Source organism: Rana temporaria, chromosome 4 (genome assembly GCF_905171775.1).
Source record: "Rana temporaria chromosome 4, aRanTem1.1, whole genome shotgun sequence".
Lineage (NCBI taxonomy): Eukaryota > Metazoa > Chordata > Amphibia > Anura > Ranidae > Rana > Rana temporaria.
In genome coordinates, this window is record NC_053492.1 from 462,677,388 (window position 1) to 462,697,259 (window position 19,872).

The window sequence follows — 19,872 nt, forward strand, 5'->3', positions numbered from 1 at the left end:
CCAGTGTCCACCACAGTGCCAATCAGAGCCCACCACAGTGCCAATCAGTGCCCACCACAGTGCCATTCAGTGCCCAGCAGTATCACTTGTCAGTAATTTATCAGTACCTATCATCAGTGCTGCCCATCAGAGCCACCTGTCAGTGCCAATCAGTGCTGCCCATCAGAGCCACCTATCAGTGCCAATCAGTGTTGCCTATAAGTGCCAATCAGTGCAGCCTGTCAGTGCCCATCACAGCCGCCTGTCAGTGCCCATCAGTGCCACCTATCAGTGCCCATCAGTGCTGCATAGCAGTGCCGCCTATTGGTGCCCATCAGTGCTGCATAACAGTGCCCATCAATTCTACATATCAGTGCCTCCTCATCAGTGCCCATCAGTTCTGCATAGCAGTGCCTCCTATTGGTGCCCATCGGTGCTGCATATCAGTGCCTATCAATTCTACATATCAGTGCCTCCTCATCAGTGCCAACTCATCAGTGCCGCCTCATCAGTGCCCATCAGTGAAGGGGAAAACAACATTTTATGACAGAAACTAAGGAAAATTTTATTTTTTTCAAAAATGCTGGTCTTTTCTAGTTTAAGAAGGAGAGAGATTTAACAAGCCTCTGGACTTTAACCACTTAAGGGCCGCCTACTGCACCTATACGTCGGCAGTTTGGCACGGCTGGGCACAGGCACGTACAGGTACGTCGCCTTTAAGAGCCCAGCCGTGGGTGGCGCTCGCGCACGCGACCCGGTCCGGAGCTCTGTGACCGCAGCCGTGGGACCCGCGGACCCGATCGCCGCCGGTGTCCCGCAATCGGTCACAGGAGCTGAAGAACGGGGAGAGGTGTGTGTAAACACACCTTCCCCATTCTTCACAGTGGCACTGTCATTGATCGTCTGTTACCTGATATGGGGAAAGACGATCAATGACGTCACACGTCCAGCCCCGCCCCCCTACAGTTAGAAACACATAGCGTTTTTTGCTGTGAAAATGACAATGATCCCAAAAATGTGTCAAAATTGTCCGATGTGTCCGCCATAATGTCGCAGTCATGAAAAAAACCGCTGATCGCCGCCATTAGTAGTTAAAAAAAAAATATTAATAAAAATGCCATAAGACTATCCCCTATTTTGTAAACGCTATAAATTTTGCGCAAACCAATCGTTAAACGTTTATTGCGATTTTTTTACCAAAAATTGGTTGAAGAATACGTATCGGCCTAAACTTAGGAAAACTATTTTTTTTTATATCTTTTTTGGGGATATTTATTATAGCTAAAAAGTAAAAAATATTGAATTTTTTTCAAAATTGACGCTCTATTTTTGTTTATAGCGCAAAAAATAAAAACCGCAGAGGTGATCAAATACCACCAAAATAAAACTCTATTTGTGGGAATAAAGGACGCCAATTTTGTTTGGGAGCCACGTCGCACGACCACGCAGTTAAAGCGACGCAGTGCCGAATCGCAAAAAGGGGCAAGGTCCTTAACCTGCATATTGGTCCGGGTCTTAAGTGGTTAAAGGTGTCAGGTAAAAAATAATAAATTACAATTTAATAAAAAATAATATTTTATTAAAAAGGTAAAAACACGATAGAAAAATCTATATTTCATCCCATCACTTTGACCATTCTCTAAAAAAAACTGTCTTCATGGTTGTGACAAGAATTTAACCCCACATCACGTTCAGCCTGAATAGCACCCATTTAAGTGAATAGGGCTGGGCGGCAACTGCCTCGCAATTGTGTGCAATTTGCGTCGTTGCTTCATTTGTAGGGTTAAAGCAGACGGTGAGGAGTCAACATAGTGTCTCTTCACTGCTTTTCTAATGCCTCTGAAAAGTAATTCAAGTGGGGATAGCTTTTCAGAGGAGCGACAGTCCTTGCCGCATGTGTAAACAAACCCTTATAAGTAAAAATAAATGAATCTGAGAGGGAGTTTATGGTTTATTAGGAACCTGTCAGACAGATTTGTTAGCTGTACGCAGCTCCAGCATATGAAATGGCCTCAGACCAGTAGTGTATTATTAGTGCTTTATTAAATAACTGGACAATTATCCGGCTCAAATCCACACTAAATAATATCGCATAACATTTTGCCCTTTTACAACATTTGCCTCAGCCAAGACACCGTAGTACAAGCTGCAGCCATGTTTGGTTAGGCTAGGAAACCCCATAGGAGATGCCAGCAGCGGCCATCTTTAATGTGGGCAATGTTCACTTCGTTTTTATTCGGTATCTGTTTCCTTTTGCCTTGAATGTTATCCTGAGGTAAGCTGACAGACACAATGAAATGCGGGAGATTTAAAGGTTAAAGATTCTGCTGTACAGGCTGCAGGAACTACAACTCCCAGCAGCTCCTCTTCCTTTTTGCTGCTGCTTTTAGCTGAACATTATATGTGTGCTGACCATCCCCTGCACCCAGGAACATGGGGGGTTGCTGCAAATCATTATTTCTCTAATGGGGGGGTTTCTACCATTGTTCATTATTGTGCTTCATGTAGATAGACACTTAGCAGCGCCTGAGTGCTGAGGCGCAACCCCCCCCCCCCAGTGCGTGCAGTGGTTCTGTCCAAACACACAACCACTGTATGCGCATGCGTGTGTAATCACTGATCTCTGGTTCACACTGATGCAATTTCAGATGTGAATCGGATCGCACGACAAGGGAAATAACATTGGTTCCTATGGAGCCTGTTCACATCAGTGAAGCACAGCTGCGATCCGACTTTGACAAAGGATACTGTGCTTCTTTGGTGCGATTCGGTAGTCCATAGGCTTCAAAGGAAACGCTTTCCCTCTGCCCTCTTCTGCACTGTCACTGTACTAATGACACTGGACAAGAAGGGGTTAATATCTAGGGCGACCAAGGGGGTAAATATGTGTTTATGTGTGTACAGTGTGCTGCTTTTACTGGGCGCATAGAACACGTGCAGAGCCCGCCAGGAAGTGTGCACGGCGCTGTGCTAATCACAGCCAAGGAGACATTGTCCCGATGCTCGGCTGCAGGGATCGTGAAATGTCTCCCTGGCTGTGATTAGCGCAGCGCCGTGCTCACTTCCTGGCGGGCTCTGCACGTGTTCTATGCGAACACGCCAGAGCTCATCCTTACTGGGGATCTAGTGGTTTTCATCCCCGGTCACTGAACACAGAGCTGTGTTCGGGAATATCAGAGCTGATCGCTGGGTGCCGGCGGTCAATCACTTACTGGGATTCGTTGATCGGCATGTGCTGTGACGAATCACAGCACAGCCTGACCCACACATGCACGGCCCCTGCCCCAAAGCACCCGCTCCCCATGTTGAGGACATGTGGCCTGGTATGGTTCAGAAGCAACGCTTGCTCGCCCCCCCCCCCTCTGTTCTGGCCTGCCAGGCTGCATGCTCGGATAAGGGTCTGGTATGGATTTTGGGCCCCATCCGCACCCATTTCCTGCACTTATTTTTTTTTTTCCATTTTGGCGTGGGGTTCACCTTAGATTGGGTAGGGGAGGGCGCGCCATTAAAAAATAAAAAACTTTTTTTTTCTTCCGCTGTCAACGGGGAAGCCTATTGACAGCTGATGACTCATTTGTTGTTAAGGACGCTGCGGCCGGCATCCCGACCCCTCTCCTTAACTACTTCCATACAGGGCATTTTTACCCCCTTCCTGCCCAGACCAATTTTTAGTTTTCATTTTGAATGACAATTGCGCTGTCATGCAACACTGTACCCAAATGAAATCTTTGTTTTTTCCCCCCCCCACAAATAGAGCTTTTGTTTGGTGGTATTTGATCATCTCTGCAATTTTTTTTTTTTTTTTTGCGCTATAAACAAAAGAGTGACCATTTTTTTTAAAAAACACAATATTTTTTACTTTTTGATTTAATAAATTTAAAAAAAAATAAAAAAAATTCCCCTCAGTTTAGGCCGATACGTATTCTTCTACATATTTTTGTAAAAAAAAATCACAATGAGTGTATATTGATTGGTCCGGCAAAAGTTATAGCGTCTACAAAACAGGAGATAGATTTATGGCGTTTTTATTTATTATTTTTTTTTTTTTACTAGTAATGGCGGCGATATGTGATTTTTTTTTTAATTGTGACCGTGACATTGCGGCGGACACTATTGACACATTTTTGGGACCATTCACATTTATACAGCGATTAGTGCTATAAAACTGCACTGATTACTGTGTAAATGTGACTGGCAGGGAAGGGGTTAACACTAGAGGGCGCTGAAGGGGTTAATATGTTGCCTAAAGTGTGTTCTAACTGTAGGGGGGAGGGGACCGATGTGTGTTCCTCTGTACTGGGAACACAGCATCGGTCTCTTCACCTCTGACAGGAGGTGGATCTGTGTGTTTGCGCACGCAGATCCTCACTCCTGCCGTGATCACCGGCAATCGGGGGTGCCCGGTGGACATCGCGGCCGCCGGGCACGCGCGCCGGGTCACGAGCGGTGCCGCGCGCACCCTAGATTGCCGGGAAGAGAGGACGTCATAGGACGTCTGCCTGGATCGAGGGAGGGTTCCTGCCAGCGTCATTATATAATGGCCCGTTAAGAAAGGGGTTAACAACCAGCTTTCGGTTTTTCAGAAACGCACTACAGTCCATATAACATGGTTTCCTATGGACGTAGTTCACATCTGTGCATTTTATGGAAAGGGCCGGGGTGACTTTTTTTTTTCTGGTTTTTGGTTCCATACAGAGGCGTCACTAGGGGGGTGCGACCCGCACCCGGGTGACACCTGTCGGAGGGGTGACACCATCGCAAGTGTAGTCCTGGCCTCCTTTTAGGATTTTTTTTTTTTTTTTTGCCGGAACACTTCCGGCGCCACGGCCGCACCTCCTCCTCCTTTCTACTTACCGGTGTAAAGCGGTAGCCGTGCCGCTCGGGTGGAGAATAGATAGCTGGGGAAGACGTCACACAGAGACTGAGAGCCGCTCTCAGATGTGCGGTAATTAGTGGGGCCCGGGGATGTCGGATTGCAACCGCCTGAGGTGCTGAGGTGAGCTGTTGTGCGCAGAGTTACAGCTCAGCCGGGGGGGGGGGGCAGGTGGTGCTGCTGGACACAGCTGTGTATGTATGTATGTATATTATTATATATATTAGTAGCTGAGCTAATCTGATGACTGCAGGGGTGGGTGGGCGGTTTTGGAGTCGGACACAGCTGTATTTTTTATATATATATATATATATATATATATATATATATATATATATATATATATATTAGCTGAGCTGCCCACCCTGAGCTGGTCTCATAACTAGGGGGGTGCTGTTAGTCACAGATATATATATATACACACACAAACACAGCCCTCAAAAAATCGTTTTGCGAGTGGATTTTGAGGGCTGGCGAGGAAGAGCTGCCTGGGAGAGAAAGGGGCGAGCACTGCTGGTTGTATGGGAGTCCTTCTCCCGACGCTCGCGGAGGGGAAGAGAGAGCGCAGGGGACATCACTAGCAGCTTTAATTTCAATACCCAAGTGTTCCCTGTACTCGCTGTCACACACAGCCCCGCCCCTGGTCCTGGGGAATTTGATAGACAGATCACCCGTCCAATCCCGGGACAAGTGACGCGTTTCAAAGTTCCCCGGCCAGGGGGCGGGGCTGTATGTGTTGGCGGGGAATTGAAATGAAAGCTGTTCCAGTGATGTCCCTCTGCGCTCTTATCATCCAGCCGGCAATGCTCTTCCTCTCCTCTGCTTCCCTGCATTATGGACACAGGTAGGCTGCATTGGTCAGGCTGTATTGGTGGACATTGGTAGGCTGCATTATGGACACAGGTGAGGCTGCATTGGTGGACATGGGCAAGCTGCATTGGTGGTCACGGATAAAGTTGCTTAATTCTGCATAAAACATTTAAAGTGGAGGTTCACCCCAAAAAATTTTTGTGGAGGTTCACCCAAAAATTTTTTTAACATTAGATTGGGCCTAATTACGTGAAGCAGAATCGGGTGTTTTGATTAAAATCAATGCAGTACTTACCGTTTTAGAGATAGATGTTCTCCCGCCGCTTCCGGGTATGGTCTGCGGGACTGGGCGTTCCTATTTGATTGACAGCCTTCCGACCGTCGCATACAGCGCGTCACCAGTTTTCGAAAGTAGCCGAACGTCGGTGCGCAGGCGCTGTATAGCGCCGCACCGACATTCGGCAACTCGTGACGCGCTGTATGCGACCGTCGGAAGGCTGTCAATCAAATAGGAACGCCCAGTCCCGAAGACCATACCCGGAAGAAGCGGAGAACATCTATCTCTAAAACGGTAAGTACTGCATTGATTTTAATCATAACACCCGATTCTGCTTCCCGTAATTAGGCCCAATCTAATGTTAAAAAATGTTTTTCGGGTGAACTCCCGCTTTAAGTGTAATTTCATGAGATAGTTCATGAGGGCGTGTTTAGAAGCGGAATTAGGGGCAGGGTAGGGGTTGGGTGGGGCGACCCTTGAGGCCTGGCTAGTAGCTCAGGACTTGAAATTTTGTATATATAGTAGCTGACTCGCCCACCCTAAGCTGGTCTAATAAAGGGGGGGGGGGGTGACACCAAGTTTTACTGCACCGGGTGACACCAACCCTAGTGACGCCACTGGTTCCATAGACTTCAATTGTTTAAAAACGTGTATTAAAAAAACACAAAATGCACTTGGAATATGCAAACTACAACCTGCATAGGTGTGAATCAGGCCTTACTGCACCCTGATTGGGCAAAGCTTTGCCCAATCAAGGCACAGAATACAGTATTCTGTGCAACGTGCAGTACACCCGCCGCACACCCTGCGAATTCGGGTGTTACCTGAACGGGGCGAACAGCCAATGTTGGGCCCGAACTCATGTTTGGGCCCAACCATTCCCCCAACTGTAATAGGATTGTGTATACAGTAGTACCTTGGATTACGAGCATAATCCGTTCCAGAGTCATGCTTGTAATCCAAAGCACTTGTATAGCAAAGCGAGTTTCCCCATAGGAATCAATGGAAACTGAGATAATTTGTTCCAGTGTCACTGCTAGGGTATGCAGTACTGCATGTGGCCAGAGGTGGGGGGGGGGCGACGAAAACAATCGGAGACACTCGAAGACACTTGGGAACCGAGTGTTTCTGAGCATCTCCAAGCATCACCAGCGCTGCCGCACCTCTGGCTACATGCGGTATGGAACACCCCAAGACTTGAACCATTCTCATCTTGTGAGACAACGCTTGCAAATCGAGTCAGGATTTTTTTTTAACCACTTGCCGCCAGCCATATAGCAAAATGACATTGGTAAAGTGGTTATGTTATCCTGACCGGACGTCACATGATGTGGTCAGGATAACAAGCAGCTGTGCACCCCCGGGGGTGCGCGCATCGCCGCGAACGTTGTTGTGGCGTGTCATTGCCAAACAATAATGCCTGCCACTTAGTGATGCCCATCAGTACCGCCTATCTGTGAGTAAAACTTCTTTACCCGGGGTCCCCCTTTGCCATAAACGCGCCGTTAACCTCTGCTATTTTTACCGACGACGCTATGGGCGGATTTCGGCGCATTTCGGACACTAGCGGGGCGGTTTCTATGGGCTGAAGCAGCGCATTGCGAGCGGTATAGCTGCGCTATTTATTTCAATGGGCAGCAGCGGTGATAGAGCGGTAAACTAGGGGTGCAACGGATCACAGTTGATCCGTGATCCGAACAGGTCACCCCCTTCGGATCGGAACACACTGTGATCCGCGGATTGCCGCGGCTCCGGAGCTAGGCCGAATCCGCGGCTTTTTCTAATGTTATGGCCGTGGCTCCGGAGCTAGGCCGAAGCCACGGCCTTTCCTAACGTTATGGACGCGGCTTGGAAAGGCCGCGGCTTCGGCCTAGCTCCGGAGCCGCAGGAATAACATTAGGAAAGGCCGCGGCTTCGGCCTAGCTCCGGAGCTGCGGCCATCTTGGTACACCCGGCGGCGGCCCTCCTCTGTTTACACCCACAGAGGAGGAGCCCGCACTCGTGGGACACACGCTGGGAGTGCCTGTACTGCCCGAGGGGGCTCTCTTGCCCTGAGAGGAGTGGGGGGGGTCTCTTGCCCTGAGAGGAGGGGGGGGGGGTCTCTTGCCCTGAGAGGAGGGGGGGTCTCTGTACTGAGAGGAGGGGGGGTGTCTGCACCGAGGGGGTACTATAGTGGGGGGGGGGGGTGAACAGTGGGCGGGGAGATGTGTATATTAGAGTGGGGGGTGGGGGGAGATGTGTATATTACAGTGGGGGAGAATTTTTTTTTTTTTTTGCCGATCCGAAAAATTATCCGATTCGTGACTCTTGATCCGAGGAACGATCCGAACCGTGAGTTTTTTGATCCGTTGCACCCCTACGGTAAACACACCGCTCCTTCTCTGCTCAAAAGATGCGCCTAGCAGGACTTTTTTTTACCGTCTTGCTAGCGCAACGCTCCAGTGTGAAAGCCCTCGGGGCTTTCATACTGGAGTGAATGGGACAGCTGTTTAAGGGCAGATTTCAGGCACTATTATAGCGCCTGCAAAACACTCCAGTGTGAAAGGGGGTCTAAAAGTGGTTGTAATGGTTCCCGTTGAAAAAAAAAAAAAATAACAAACATGTCATACTTACCCCCACTGTGCAGTTCGTTTTGCACAGAGCGACTCCGATCCTCCTGTTCTGGGGTCCCTCGGCGGCTGTCTCGGCTCCTTCCCGCAAGAGCTTACCCCCCCCCCCCGGGAAGTTCTCTCCCGAGGGGGTTACCTTGCAGGCGCACTCCTGTATCATACACTCGGCGTTCATAGCCGCTGAGTGTGAGACTCGGCCCCGCCCACCAACACCAGTGTCATTGGATTTGATTGACAGCAGTGGGAGCCAATGGCTGCGCTGGTATCAATCTATCCAATGAAGAGCCGAGAAGCCGCGGGGAGAGCGACGCGGGATCGCGCCCACTGAAATTTAGGGCTCAGGTAAGTAAACCGGGGGCTGGGGGGGGGGGGGCGGACACTGCAAGGTGTTTTTTCACCTTAATGCATAGGATGTATCAAGGTGAAAAAACACGAAGGTTTACAACCCCTTCCCTGCCAGTGACATTTATACAGTAATTAGTGTATATTTTTGGCTCTAATCGCTGTGTAAATGTCAATGGTCCCAAAAAAGTGTCAAAAGTGTCCGATCTGTCCGCTGCAATGTCACAGTCCCGCCTAAAATCAGTGATCACCACCATTAACTTCTTCAGACCCATTGTAAAAAGACGGCCACGAGGTGGCTCTACAATGCCGGGAGGCCGTCTTTTTACGGCCTCGGGTCCTCCATCCACTGGGGGGCGCACATGTGTACCCGGCGCATCACTGAGATGCCGATGTGCGTGCCTGGTGGCCGCGATGTCCGCCTTGTACTCACGATTGCTCGTCACAGAGAAGGGATGTGGATCTCTAGATCCAAGTCCTGTCAGGGAGAGGAGACAGATGCTGTGTCCCTTGTACATAGGGACACTGATCGGTCACCTCCCCCCAGTCAGTCCCCTTCCCCCACAGTTAGAATCACTCTCAGGGAACACATTTAACCCCTTCCTCGCCCCCTAGTGTTAACCCCTTCCCTGCCAGTCAAATTTATACAGTAACAGTGCATATTTATAGCACTGATCGCTGTATAAATGTGAATGGTCCCAAAAATGTGTCAAAAGTGTCCGATGTGTCCGCCGCAATATCGCAGTCCTGACAAAAATCGCAGATAACCGCCATTACTATTAAAAAAAAAAAAAAAATGTCTGAATTATTTTCCCTATTTTGTAGACCCTATGGGCCAGATTCACAAAAGAGATACGCCGTCGTATCTCTGTTTTAGGGGCTTCCTAACTATGCGACTGATTCATAGAATTAGTTACGCATAGTTTGCCCTAAGATCCGACAGGTGTCATTGAATTACACTGTCGGATCTTAGGATGCAATACCGCGGTCGCCGCTGGGGGGAGTTCGCGTCGTAAACCAGCGTCGGGTATGCAAATTAGTACTTCCGGCGATCCACGACGGTTTTTCGCGTTCACTACGTCGCTGCTAGTCTAGTTTCCCGTCGCAAAGTTAGTCGTTGTTTTAGCTGCCCTAACTTTACACAGCCCATGTTAAAGTATGGCCGTCGTTCCCGCGTCGAAATTCAAAAAAAAAATTCTTGCGTAAGACGTCCGGGAATACGAAAGTACGCTACGCACATCGCCGTTCGAAAAAATGATGTCACTTCCCGCAAAGCACGCCATGAAATTAAAAAGTGAGCATGCGCAGTAGGTCTGGCCGCGGGAGCGCGCCTAATTTGAATGGCACACGCCCCTTTGAATTATGCGGGCTTACGCATGAGGCCGTAGGTTTTCATTGCAAGTGCTTTGTGAATCAGGCACTTGCGATGAAAACTTGCGGCGGTGTAACGTATCTACGATACGTTACGCCGTCGCACTTCTACGTGAATCTGGCCCTATAACTTTTGCGCAAACCAATCAATATACGCTTATTGCAATTTACCAAAAATATGTAGAAGAATACGTATTGACCTAAACTGATGAAGTAATTTTTTATTTATTTTTTAAATTGAGGGGATATTTATTATAGCAAAGAGTAAAAAAATATTGGGCCAGATTCAGGTAGGAGATACGACGGCGTATCTCCAGATACGCCGTCGTATCTCTGAGTGTGTGGCGTCGTATCTTGGCGCCTGATTCTCAGAATCAGTTACGCATAGATTTGACTAAGATCCGACCGGCGTAAGTCTCTTACACCGTCGTATCTTAGTTGCAATTTTACGCTGGCCGCTAGCTGGCGCTTCCGTATATTTGCACGTCAAATATGCCAATTAGGCAGATACGCCGATTCAGAAACGTACGTTTGCCCGGCGCATTTTTTACGGCTTTTTCTGACGTATAGTTACCCCTGCTATAGGAGGCGCAGCCAATGTTAAGTATGGACGTCGGGACCGCGTAAAATTTTTCACGTTTTGCGTCGTTCGCGCAAGTCGTCCGTGAATGGGGCTGGGCGTAAGTTACGTTCACGTCGAAACCAATGAGTCTTTGCGGCGTCATTTAGAGCATGCGCACTGGGATACTTTCACAGACGGCGCATGCGCCGTTCGGAAAAAGCGTCATTTACGCGGGGTCACAATAAATTTACATAAAACACGTCCACATCTTCCACATTTGAATTAGGCGGGCTTACGCCGGCCTATTTACGCTACGCCGCCGCAACTTACGGCGCAAGTGCTTTGTGAATACTGCACTTGCCTGTCAAAGTTGCGGAGGCGTAGCGTAAATAGGATACGCTACGCCCGCACACAAATACGCGCTCCCTACCTGAATCTGGGCCATTGTGTTTTTTTTTTTTCAAAATTGGCGCTCTTTTTTTGTTTATAGCGCAAAAAAATTAAAACCGCAGAGGTGGTCAAATACCACCAAAAGAAAGCTCTATTTGTGGGGGGGGGAAATTTTTTTGGGTACAGCGTCGCACGACCGCGCAATTGTCACTTAAAGCGACTCTGTGCCGTATTACAAAAAAATGGCCTGGTCATTAAGGAGGAAAATCCTTCTGGGGCTGAAGTGGTTAAAAGGAAAGGAAACTGTTGAGAATTAAGGGGTCTTCTTTGTGATTTTAGTAGAAAAATAGACGGTTTTGGTTGAGTTTGCAGCTTGTAGTTCTATGTCCTCAGATCTCGGCACTGACCAAGAAATGGCCAGGGCGCGCACCTTGGCACTTGCTGTGTGGATGTAGGCTGGCTGTAGAGAGGGTTACTCTGCCCTCTAGTGGTTTGTGATGGTAAATCCAGCTGTTCTCAGGTTCCAGTCTTGATAACAGATGTTCTGATAGAAAAGCAGATGCCAACAGTCCTGTCCCCTTATAATGAAGATGTTGGCCCGGATTCAGATACATTATCGTATCTATCTGCGGGCGTAGCGTATGTCAGATACACTACGCCTCCGTAACTTAGGGCGCGAGTTCCGTATTCAGAAAGAACTTGCGCTCTAAGTTACGGCGGCGTAGTGTAAATGTGTCAGCGTAAGCCCGCCTAATTCAAATGTGGGCGTGTTTTATTTAAATTACTTGTGACCCCTCACGTAATTGACGTTTCTTACGAACGGCGCATGCGCCGTCCGTGAACGTTTCCAAGTGCGCATGCTCCAAATTACGCCGCAAACTGTCAATGCTTTCGACGTGAACGTAACTTACGTACAGCCCTATTCGCGAACGACTTGCGCAAACGACGTAAAATACGCCGCTGTTCGTTCGTTTCCGACGTCCATACCTAACATGACTTACCCCTGCTTTATGCGGGGTAACTTTACGCCGGAAAAAGCCTTACGTAAACGACGTAAAAAAATGCGCCGGGCGGACGTACGTTTCTGAATCGGCGTATCTACCTAATTTGCATATTCCTTGCGTAAATCTACGGAAGCGCCACCTAGCATCCAGCGTAAATATGCAACTAAGATACGAGGGCGTAAGAGACTTACGCCGGTCGGATCTTAGGGAAATCTATGCGTAACTGATTCTAAGAATCAGGCGCATAGATACGACGCCGCACACTCAGAGATACGACGGCGTATCCGGAGATACGCCGTCGTAACTCGTCTCTAAATCCGGGCCCCTCTCTGCCTACTTGGCTTTTTTGTTTATTTTTATTTTTACTGCCAGCAACAGAAATCATCACCTATCAGTGACGAGCTAAAAAATAAAAAGTCAAACAATTATACCGTATTCAGGAAAACCGTTCTCTCTATGTCTGTGTCCCTTTTTCTGCCATAGGCAATGTCCCCCCTATTGTGCCAATGCCATCATCCTTTCATGTTCTTATGGAAGAGACGGTGACAGGAAATAGACGGGCAATAGATGGTGATTCCAGCTGCCAACAGATTTTGCTTTCAACCTTTTGAAATGATGTTATTTGGTTAAATGATGTGCTACTATAGCTGTAGGGATCCCTGTTACTGCCATAGACACCCAACGCATGGCATAACTGGGCACAGCACCCGGATTTGCGTCACTAAACCCACAACAGTAAAATGAGACTGTATATGCAGTAAAACATGCTGGTTATTCTCACTGTGGAGACTAAGGGGTTAATCCTCTGCATTGTGTAGAAAGGCTGTTGATTTGTCTTCTCTGATCCTCTCCTTCTTTCACTGTCTCCAATCCATCTCTTGATAGTACAGAGCCCCAGGAGGCGCTCTGCACATGCTCAGTTTGGCATGTACTGCTAGAGGGCTAGATTCAGAAAGATAAGCGTATCTTTCTGCGGGCGTAACGTATCTCAGATACGTTACGTCGCTGTAAATTAGGGCGCAAGTTCCGTATTCAGAAAGAACTTGCGCCCTAAGTTACGTCGGCGTAACAAATGTTGTGTGGCGTAAGCCCGCCTAATTCAAATGGGGATGATGTGGGCGTGTTTTATTAAAATGAATGGTGACCCCGCGTATTTTACGTTTTTTACGAACGGCACATGCACCGTTCTTGAAAGAATCCCAGTGCGCATGCTCGAAATTACGCCGCAAATCGTCATTGCTTTAGACGTGAACGTAACTTACGTACAGCCCTATTCGCGAACGACTTACGCAAACGACGTAAAATTTTCAAAACTCGACGCAGGAACGACGTCCATACTTAACATAGGATACGCCTCATATAGCAGGGGTAACTTTACGCCGGAAAAAGCCTAACGTAAACGACGTAAAAAAACGCGCTGGGCGGACGTACGTTTCTAAATCGGCGTATCTACCTAATTAGCATATTCCTCTCGTAAATCTACGGAAGCGCAACCTAAGGGCCAGCGTAAATATGCAGCCTAAGATACGACGTGTAAGACACTTACTTACGCCTGTCGGATCTTAGGGAAATCTATGCGTAACTGATTCTATGAATCAGGCGCATAGATACGACGCCGCACACTCAGAGATACGACGGCATATCCAGAGATACACCGTCGTAACTGCTCTCTGAATCCGGGCCAGACTGTATATGCAGTAAAACATGCTGGTTATACTCACTGTGGAGACTAAGGGGTTAATCCTCTGCATTGTGTAGAAAGGCTGTTGATTTGTCTTCTCTGATCCTCCCCTTTTTTCACTGTCTCCAATCCATCTCTTGATAGTACAGAGCCCCAGGAGGCGCTCTGCACATGCTCAGTTTGGCGTGTACTGCTAGAGTGTTTTTTTTTTTTTTTGGGAGGGTGCATGTGTTTAGCACAGGGCCAATCGGCACTGTCCAGACAGATGGTCAGGGGTCATGCAGCCTCATAGGACATTCAGAGGAGAATGACAACTCCTCCTACAAGCTTTAACCAGACACTGATATAAGTCACAGGACTGCTATGTACTGCTGATGAGAAAAAGGTATTTAACAGTTTATAGTTACTACAATAATTGCATTTCGATGTTCTGTGTCCTGTGGGAGACCAGATATAGTGACTGCAGGGTCCTGGGTTTAGTAACACTTTACACCCCCTATACGCTATTTAAAATTCAAACAATCGCTCAGTGGGTGGTCCTGACGGCCGCATCCCACTCATCATCCTGTGATTGAAAAAGTGAGGGTGCCCAGGCAGAAAATTGTCAGCCAAACTGCGTCTGCATCCAATCAGATGCAACCTCGTTCTGCTATTCTGACAGCTGCTGGCGCCAACTATCGGAATACTATAGACAAGCAGGGGGATTCGTCCATCTGTGTTATATAGCATGGATGGAGGAATCTGTTAGATCTTTTTTCATCCAACCCTCAGGCTGAATGAATAAATCTAATAGTGTATCGCCACCTTTAGCGTGTGACAGTATCGCACAATCCTCTCAGTTTGATCATTTGGTTTGGGCTTTGAATTTTAAATACTTAAAAAAAAAAAAAAAAGTGATCTAGATACAGTGCCTTAAAGTATTCACACCCCTTGAAATTTTCCACATCTTCTCATGTTGCAACCAAAAACGGAAATGTATTTTATTGGGATTTTATGTGATTGACCAACACAAAGTGTCACATAATTGTGAAGGGGAAGAAAATTGATAAACGGTTTTCAACATATAAGTATCTGAAAAGTGTGGGGGGCATTTGTATGGCGCCCCCCGGAGTCAGTACTTTGTATAACCTCCTTTCTCTGCAATTACAGCTACAAGTCTTGGGGATGTCTCTACCAGCTTTGCACATCTAGAGAGGGATATTTATGCCCATTCTTCTTCTTTGTAAAATATCTCAAGTTCTGTCAGATTGGATGGAGAGCGTCTGTGAACAGCAATTTTCAAGTCTTGCCACAGATTTTCATTCGGATTTAGGTCTGGACTTTGACTGGGCCATCCTAACACATGAATATGCTTTGATCTAAACCATTCCATTGTAGCTCTGGCTGTATGTTTAGGGTCGTTGTCCCCTTGGAAGGAGAACCTCCCCTCCAGTCTCATGTCGTTTTCAGACTAACAGGTTTTCTTCTAAGATTGTCCTGTATTTGGCTCCATCCATCTTCTCAGCAACTCTGACCAGCTTCCCTGTCCCTGCTGAAAAAAGCATCCCCATAACATGATGCTGCCACCACCATGTTTCACGGTGGGGATGGTGTGTTCAGGGTAATATGCAGTGTTAGTTTTTCGCCACACATATAGGTAGATTCACAAAGAGTTAGGCCGGCTTTTCAGTAGATAAGCCGACCTAACTCTGAATCTACGCCGGCGTTTGTTTAAAGCGGTAGTTCACCCTCACTTACATCATTTTTCCATCGAGACAGCCATTGTAGCGCGAGCTACAGTATGCCTGTCCCGATTTTTTTACCCCCGTACTCACTGTGTACTCGTACATTAAAGATTTCGGCTCCCGCGGGGAATGGGCGTGCCTATGGAGAGGGAGGATGATTGACGGCCGGCCCTGGCACGTCACTCTCCCCGAAGACAGCCGGAGTAGGTCTCGGCTCTTCACGGCGCCTGCGCACAGGCTATGCGCAGGCGCCGTGAAGAGCCAAGCCTATTTCGGCTATTTCCGGAGAAGCGTGACGCGCCAGAGCCGGCCGTCAATCACTTTCCGTCTGGATTGGAACGCCCATTCCCCGTGGGCAGACGGAATCGTCTAGGTCGGATTAAACAGTGAGTACGGGGATAAAAAATGTAAGACCGGCATACTGTAGCTCGCGCTACGTTGCCTAATTTTATGATAGAATAAAAAAAAAAAAAACATTTTTTTTATTCTAGGGTGAACCCCCGCTTTAAGTGTATTCTCAAACAGAGATACACTTAAACATATCTAAAATAGGCCTGCTTGCACCGTTCTATCTTAGCTTGCAATGTTTCTGTTGGCCGCTAGATGGCGCTTCCATTGCGGCCGGTGCAGATTATTTAAATGAGGGGGATACGCCGATTCACAAATGAACGCAAGGCCTACACCGTCGCATTACGTCGTTTCCGTAAGGGATAGGCCGCCTAAAGTTATTCCATCTATGAGGTGGAATAACAATGTTAAGTACGGCCGCCGTTCCCGTCGCAAGGTTCGAATTTTTTACGTCGTTTGCGCAAGTCGTCCGCGAATCGGGATTTACGTCGTTTACGTACACGTCGAAATCAATAGGCCCGTACGGCGTACTTAGCCGCATTGCGCACTGGGAAATGTAGTCGCCCGGCGCATGCGCAGTGTCAAAAACGTAAAAAAACGTGAGGTAAAGCCTCATTTCCATACAACACGCCCCCTCCAAGCAATTTGAATTAGGCGCGCTTACGCCCGCTCGTTTTAGGCTACACCGCCGTAGATTAGCAGGTAAGTGGTTTGTGAATCACTACTAGCCTAAATAATTTTCGGCGGTGTAGCCTAAACAGGCTAGGCCGTCCTAATTTTAGGCCAATGTGTGTGAATCTACCTAATAGAGTTTTTCTTTTAGGCCAAAAAGTTCAATTTTGGTTTCATCTGGCCAAAGAACTTTCTTCCACATGTTTGCTGTGTCCCCCACATGGCTTCTCACAAACTGCAAACAGGACTTCTTATGCCTTTCTTTCACCAATGTCTTTCTTCTTGCCACTCTTCCATAAAGGGCAGATTTGTGGAGAGACCACTAATAGTTGTCCTGTGGACAGATTCTCCCCCCTGAGCTGTGGATCTCTGCAGCTTCTCCAGAGTTACCATGGGCCTCTTGTCTGCTTCTCTGATAAATGCTCTCCTTGCCCGGCCCGGTCAGTTTAGGTGGACGGCCATGTCTGGGAAGGTTTGCAGTTGTGCCATACTCTTTCCATTTTCAGATGATGGATTGAACAGAAGCTCCGTGAGATGTTCAAAGCTTGGGATATTTTTTTTATAACCTAACCCTGCTTTATACTTCTCCACAACTCTATCCCTGACCTGTCTGGTGTGGTGTATTACTTGGCCTTCATGATGCTGTTTTTTCACTAAGGTTCTCTAACAAACCTCCGAGGGCTTCACAGAACAGCTTTATTTATACTGAGATTAAATTACACACAGGTGGACTCTATTTACTAATTAGGTGACTTCCAACAGCAATTGGATCCACTAGATTTTAGTTAGTTGTATTAGAGCAGGGGTGTCAAAGTAAATTTGTGGGCCGCATCAGCATTATGATTGCCCTCAAAGGGGCCGGTTGTATCTCTAAGATTAGATGTCCAGCGCATCCCCTCCTCTTACATTAGATGTCAAGAGCCCCCCCACCATCAGAAGTTGAGTCCCCCACTCTCCCTTACATCACAGTGCACCCCCCTTTCCTTATGCTGCTGCTGGGAAGAAGATGGATGCATTGCTTGAAAGCAGAAAGTAAGGGTCTGGAGGAGGACCAGAGGAGGACTGGAGCTCTCCTGCCGCTGCAGGAGAGGTGCGAGGGCCACATGAAATGGCCTGGAGGGCCGGATTTGGCCCACGGGCCTTGTGTTTGACGCCTGTGTCTAGAGTAAAGGCCAGTTCCCCTTGGTGCGATGTCCGACATCAGATGTGATTCGCACTGCAGTACAAATCACACACGATCTCTGTGCAATGCGATTCCAGCCATACAGATAGTATGGCTGAATTTGCATCGCACTCAAGCCAAACTCGCACAGGACCCTTTTTTTTTGGTTTGCAGCAGAATCGATTCGATTCCTGTCAAAGTTTGCAGATTGCACTGTGATGTGCAAACTGATTTGGGGGTGTCATTAACTTTCAGTTGACACTCCCAGCAGTTGGCATAGGGCAGTGTGAGCTGCCGCCGGTAGACGGCGTGATCCGGGTCTCTAGGGGGGCTGAATACAAATACACGTAGAGGTCGACTGATATATCGGCCGATATTTGTCCGTTTTGGAGAAATCGGCATCGGCCGATTTTTATCCAAATTAGGCCGATATTTTACATGGCCGCTAACGGTGCCACAGATCCGGAGCTAGGCCGAAGCCGCGGCCTTTCCTGATGCTGTGACCGCGGATCCGTGGATTGCCGCCGCGGTCACAGCCTCAGGAAAGACCACGGCTTCGGCCTAGCTCCGGAGCCGTGGCCATCTTGGTACACCCAGCGCGGCGGCCCTCCTCTCTGTTTACGCCCACAGAGGAGGAGGGGCCCGCGCTCGTGGGACACACACAGCTCTCTGGTGTCTGTAGCAGGGGGGTGTGTCTATACTGGAGGGAGAGGGGGTTTGTACTGAGTTGGGTGACACCATTTTTTTTTGTGCTTGTGCCAATTAGTGCCACTTGCCATCCAGTGCCATCTGCCAGTGGCAATACCAGTGCCAATTAGTGCCACCTTCCATCCAGTGCCATCTGCCAATGCTACCTGCCAGTGCCAATACCAGTGCCACCATCCAGTGCCAATTAGTGCCACCTTCCATCCAGTGCCACCTACCAGTGCCAACTAAAACCATCAGTGCCACCTGCCAATGCCAACCAGTGCTAACTATTGCCACCCAGTGCCACCTGCCAGTGCCAATTAGTGCCACCTGTCAGTCAGTGCCACTTGCCAGTGTCACCTGTTAGTGCCACCTGCCAGTGCCACGTGCCATCTGCCAGTGCAATCTGCCAATCAGTGCCACCTGCCAGTGCCAATAAGTGCCACCTGCCAATCAGTGCCATCTGTAAGTACCATCTTTCAGTGCCATCCAGTGCAACCTGCCAGTGCCAATAAGTGCCTTCTGCTAGTGCCATCTTCCAGTGCCAATTAGTGCCATCCAGTGCCACAAGCCAGTGCCACCAAAAAAAATCGGCCTAAAATATCGGCCGCAAAAATCAGCATCATATATCGGTCATCGGCCGCCCTGATTTCTAAATATCGGCATCGGCCAGAGAAAAACCCATATCGGTCGACCTCTAAATACACGCCAAACTTTTTAGATATTTATTTGCTACAAACGTTGAAAACCATTTATCATTTTCCTTCCACTTCACAATTATGTGCCAGTTTGTGTTGGTCTATCACATAAAATCCCAATAAAATACATTTACGTTTTTTGGATGTAACGTGACAAAATGTGGAAAATTTCTAGGGGTGTGAAAACTTTTTTAAGGCACTGTATGTGTTTTCTGATACAATCAGGCTCTCTGGTGATGCTTGTCTGCAGGATCGGTGTACTTTCTCCATTCTAAGATTTCTTATTGTTTGTCATGGCAGGAGAATGGAGCCATCGGGAGCAGCAGCAGCCAGCCAATCCTCTCCCTCGAGCGGTGTGCTGGACCTTTCCTGTACATATGATCCATCAAAGAGTCTTCTTCAGCCGGAACCCCCAACTGGAACATTGGAGGAGGAGGAGGATTCCAGCTGTGCCTGGACCTTGGCTTCACAAGCATCTTCACTGAACTACACTGGTAGGGGGGGTTACTCTTCCTTTTTGGGTGTTTTGGACTTTTAGTAAAGGAAAGATATAGGGCCAGATTCACGTAGAATCGCGGCGGCGTAACATATCGTAGAAACGTTACACCGCCGCAAGTTTTCATCGCAAGTGCCTGATTCACCAAGCACTTGTGAGAAAACTTCCGCCGGCGGCCTCCGGCGTA

At 48.1% G+C, this 19,872-nt stretch overlaps 1 protein-coding gene across 1 annotated transcript in view; it reads left to right on the forward strand.

Moving 5' to 3' along the window:
* Nucleotides 1-2,149: 2,149 nt before the first annotated feature.
* Nucleotides 2,150-19,872, forward strand: part of LOC120938028 — a 119,444-nt gene continuing 101,721 nt past the window's right edge. Inside the window, exons 1-2 of the mRNA XM_040351684.1 lie at nt 2,150-2,254; nt 19,490-19,683. Of these exons, the coding sequence (XP_040207618.1) occupies nt 2,166-2,254; nt 19,490-19,683 (283 nt within the window). The 5' untranslated portion in view covers nt 2,150-2,165. The remainder of the gene's footprint in view (nt 2,255-19,489; nt 19,684-19,872) is intronic.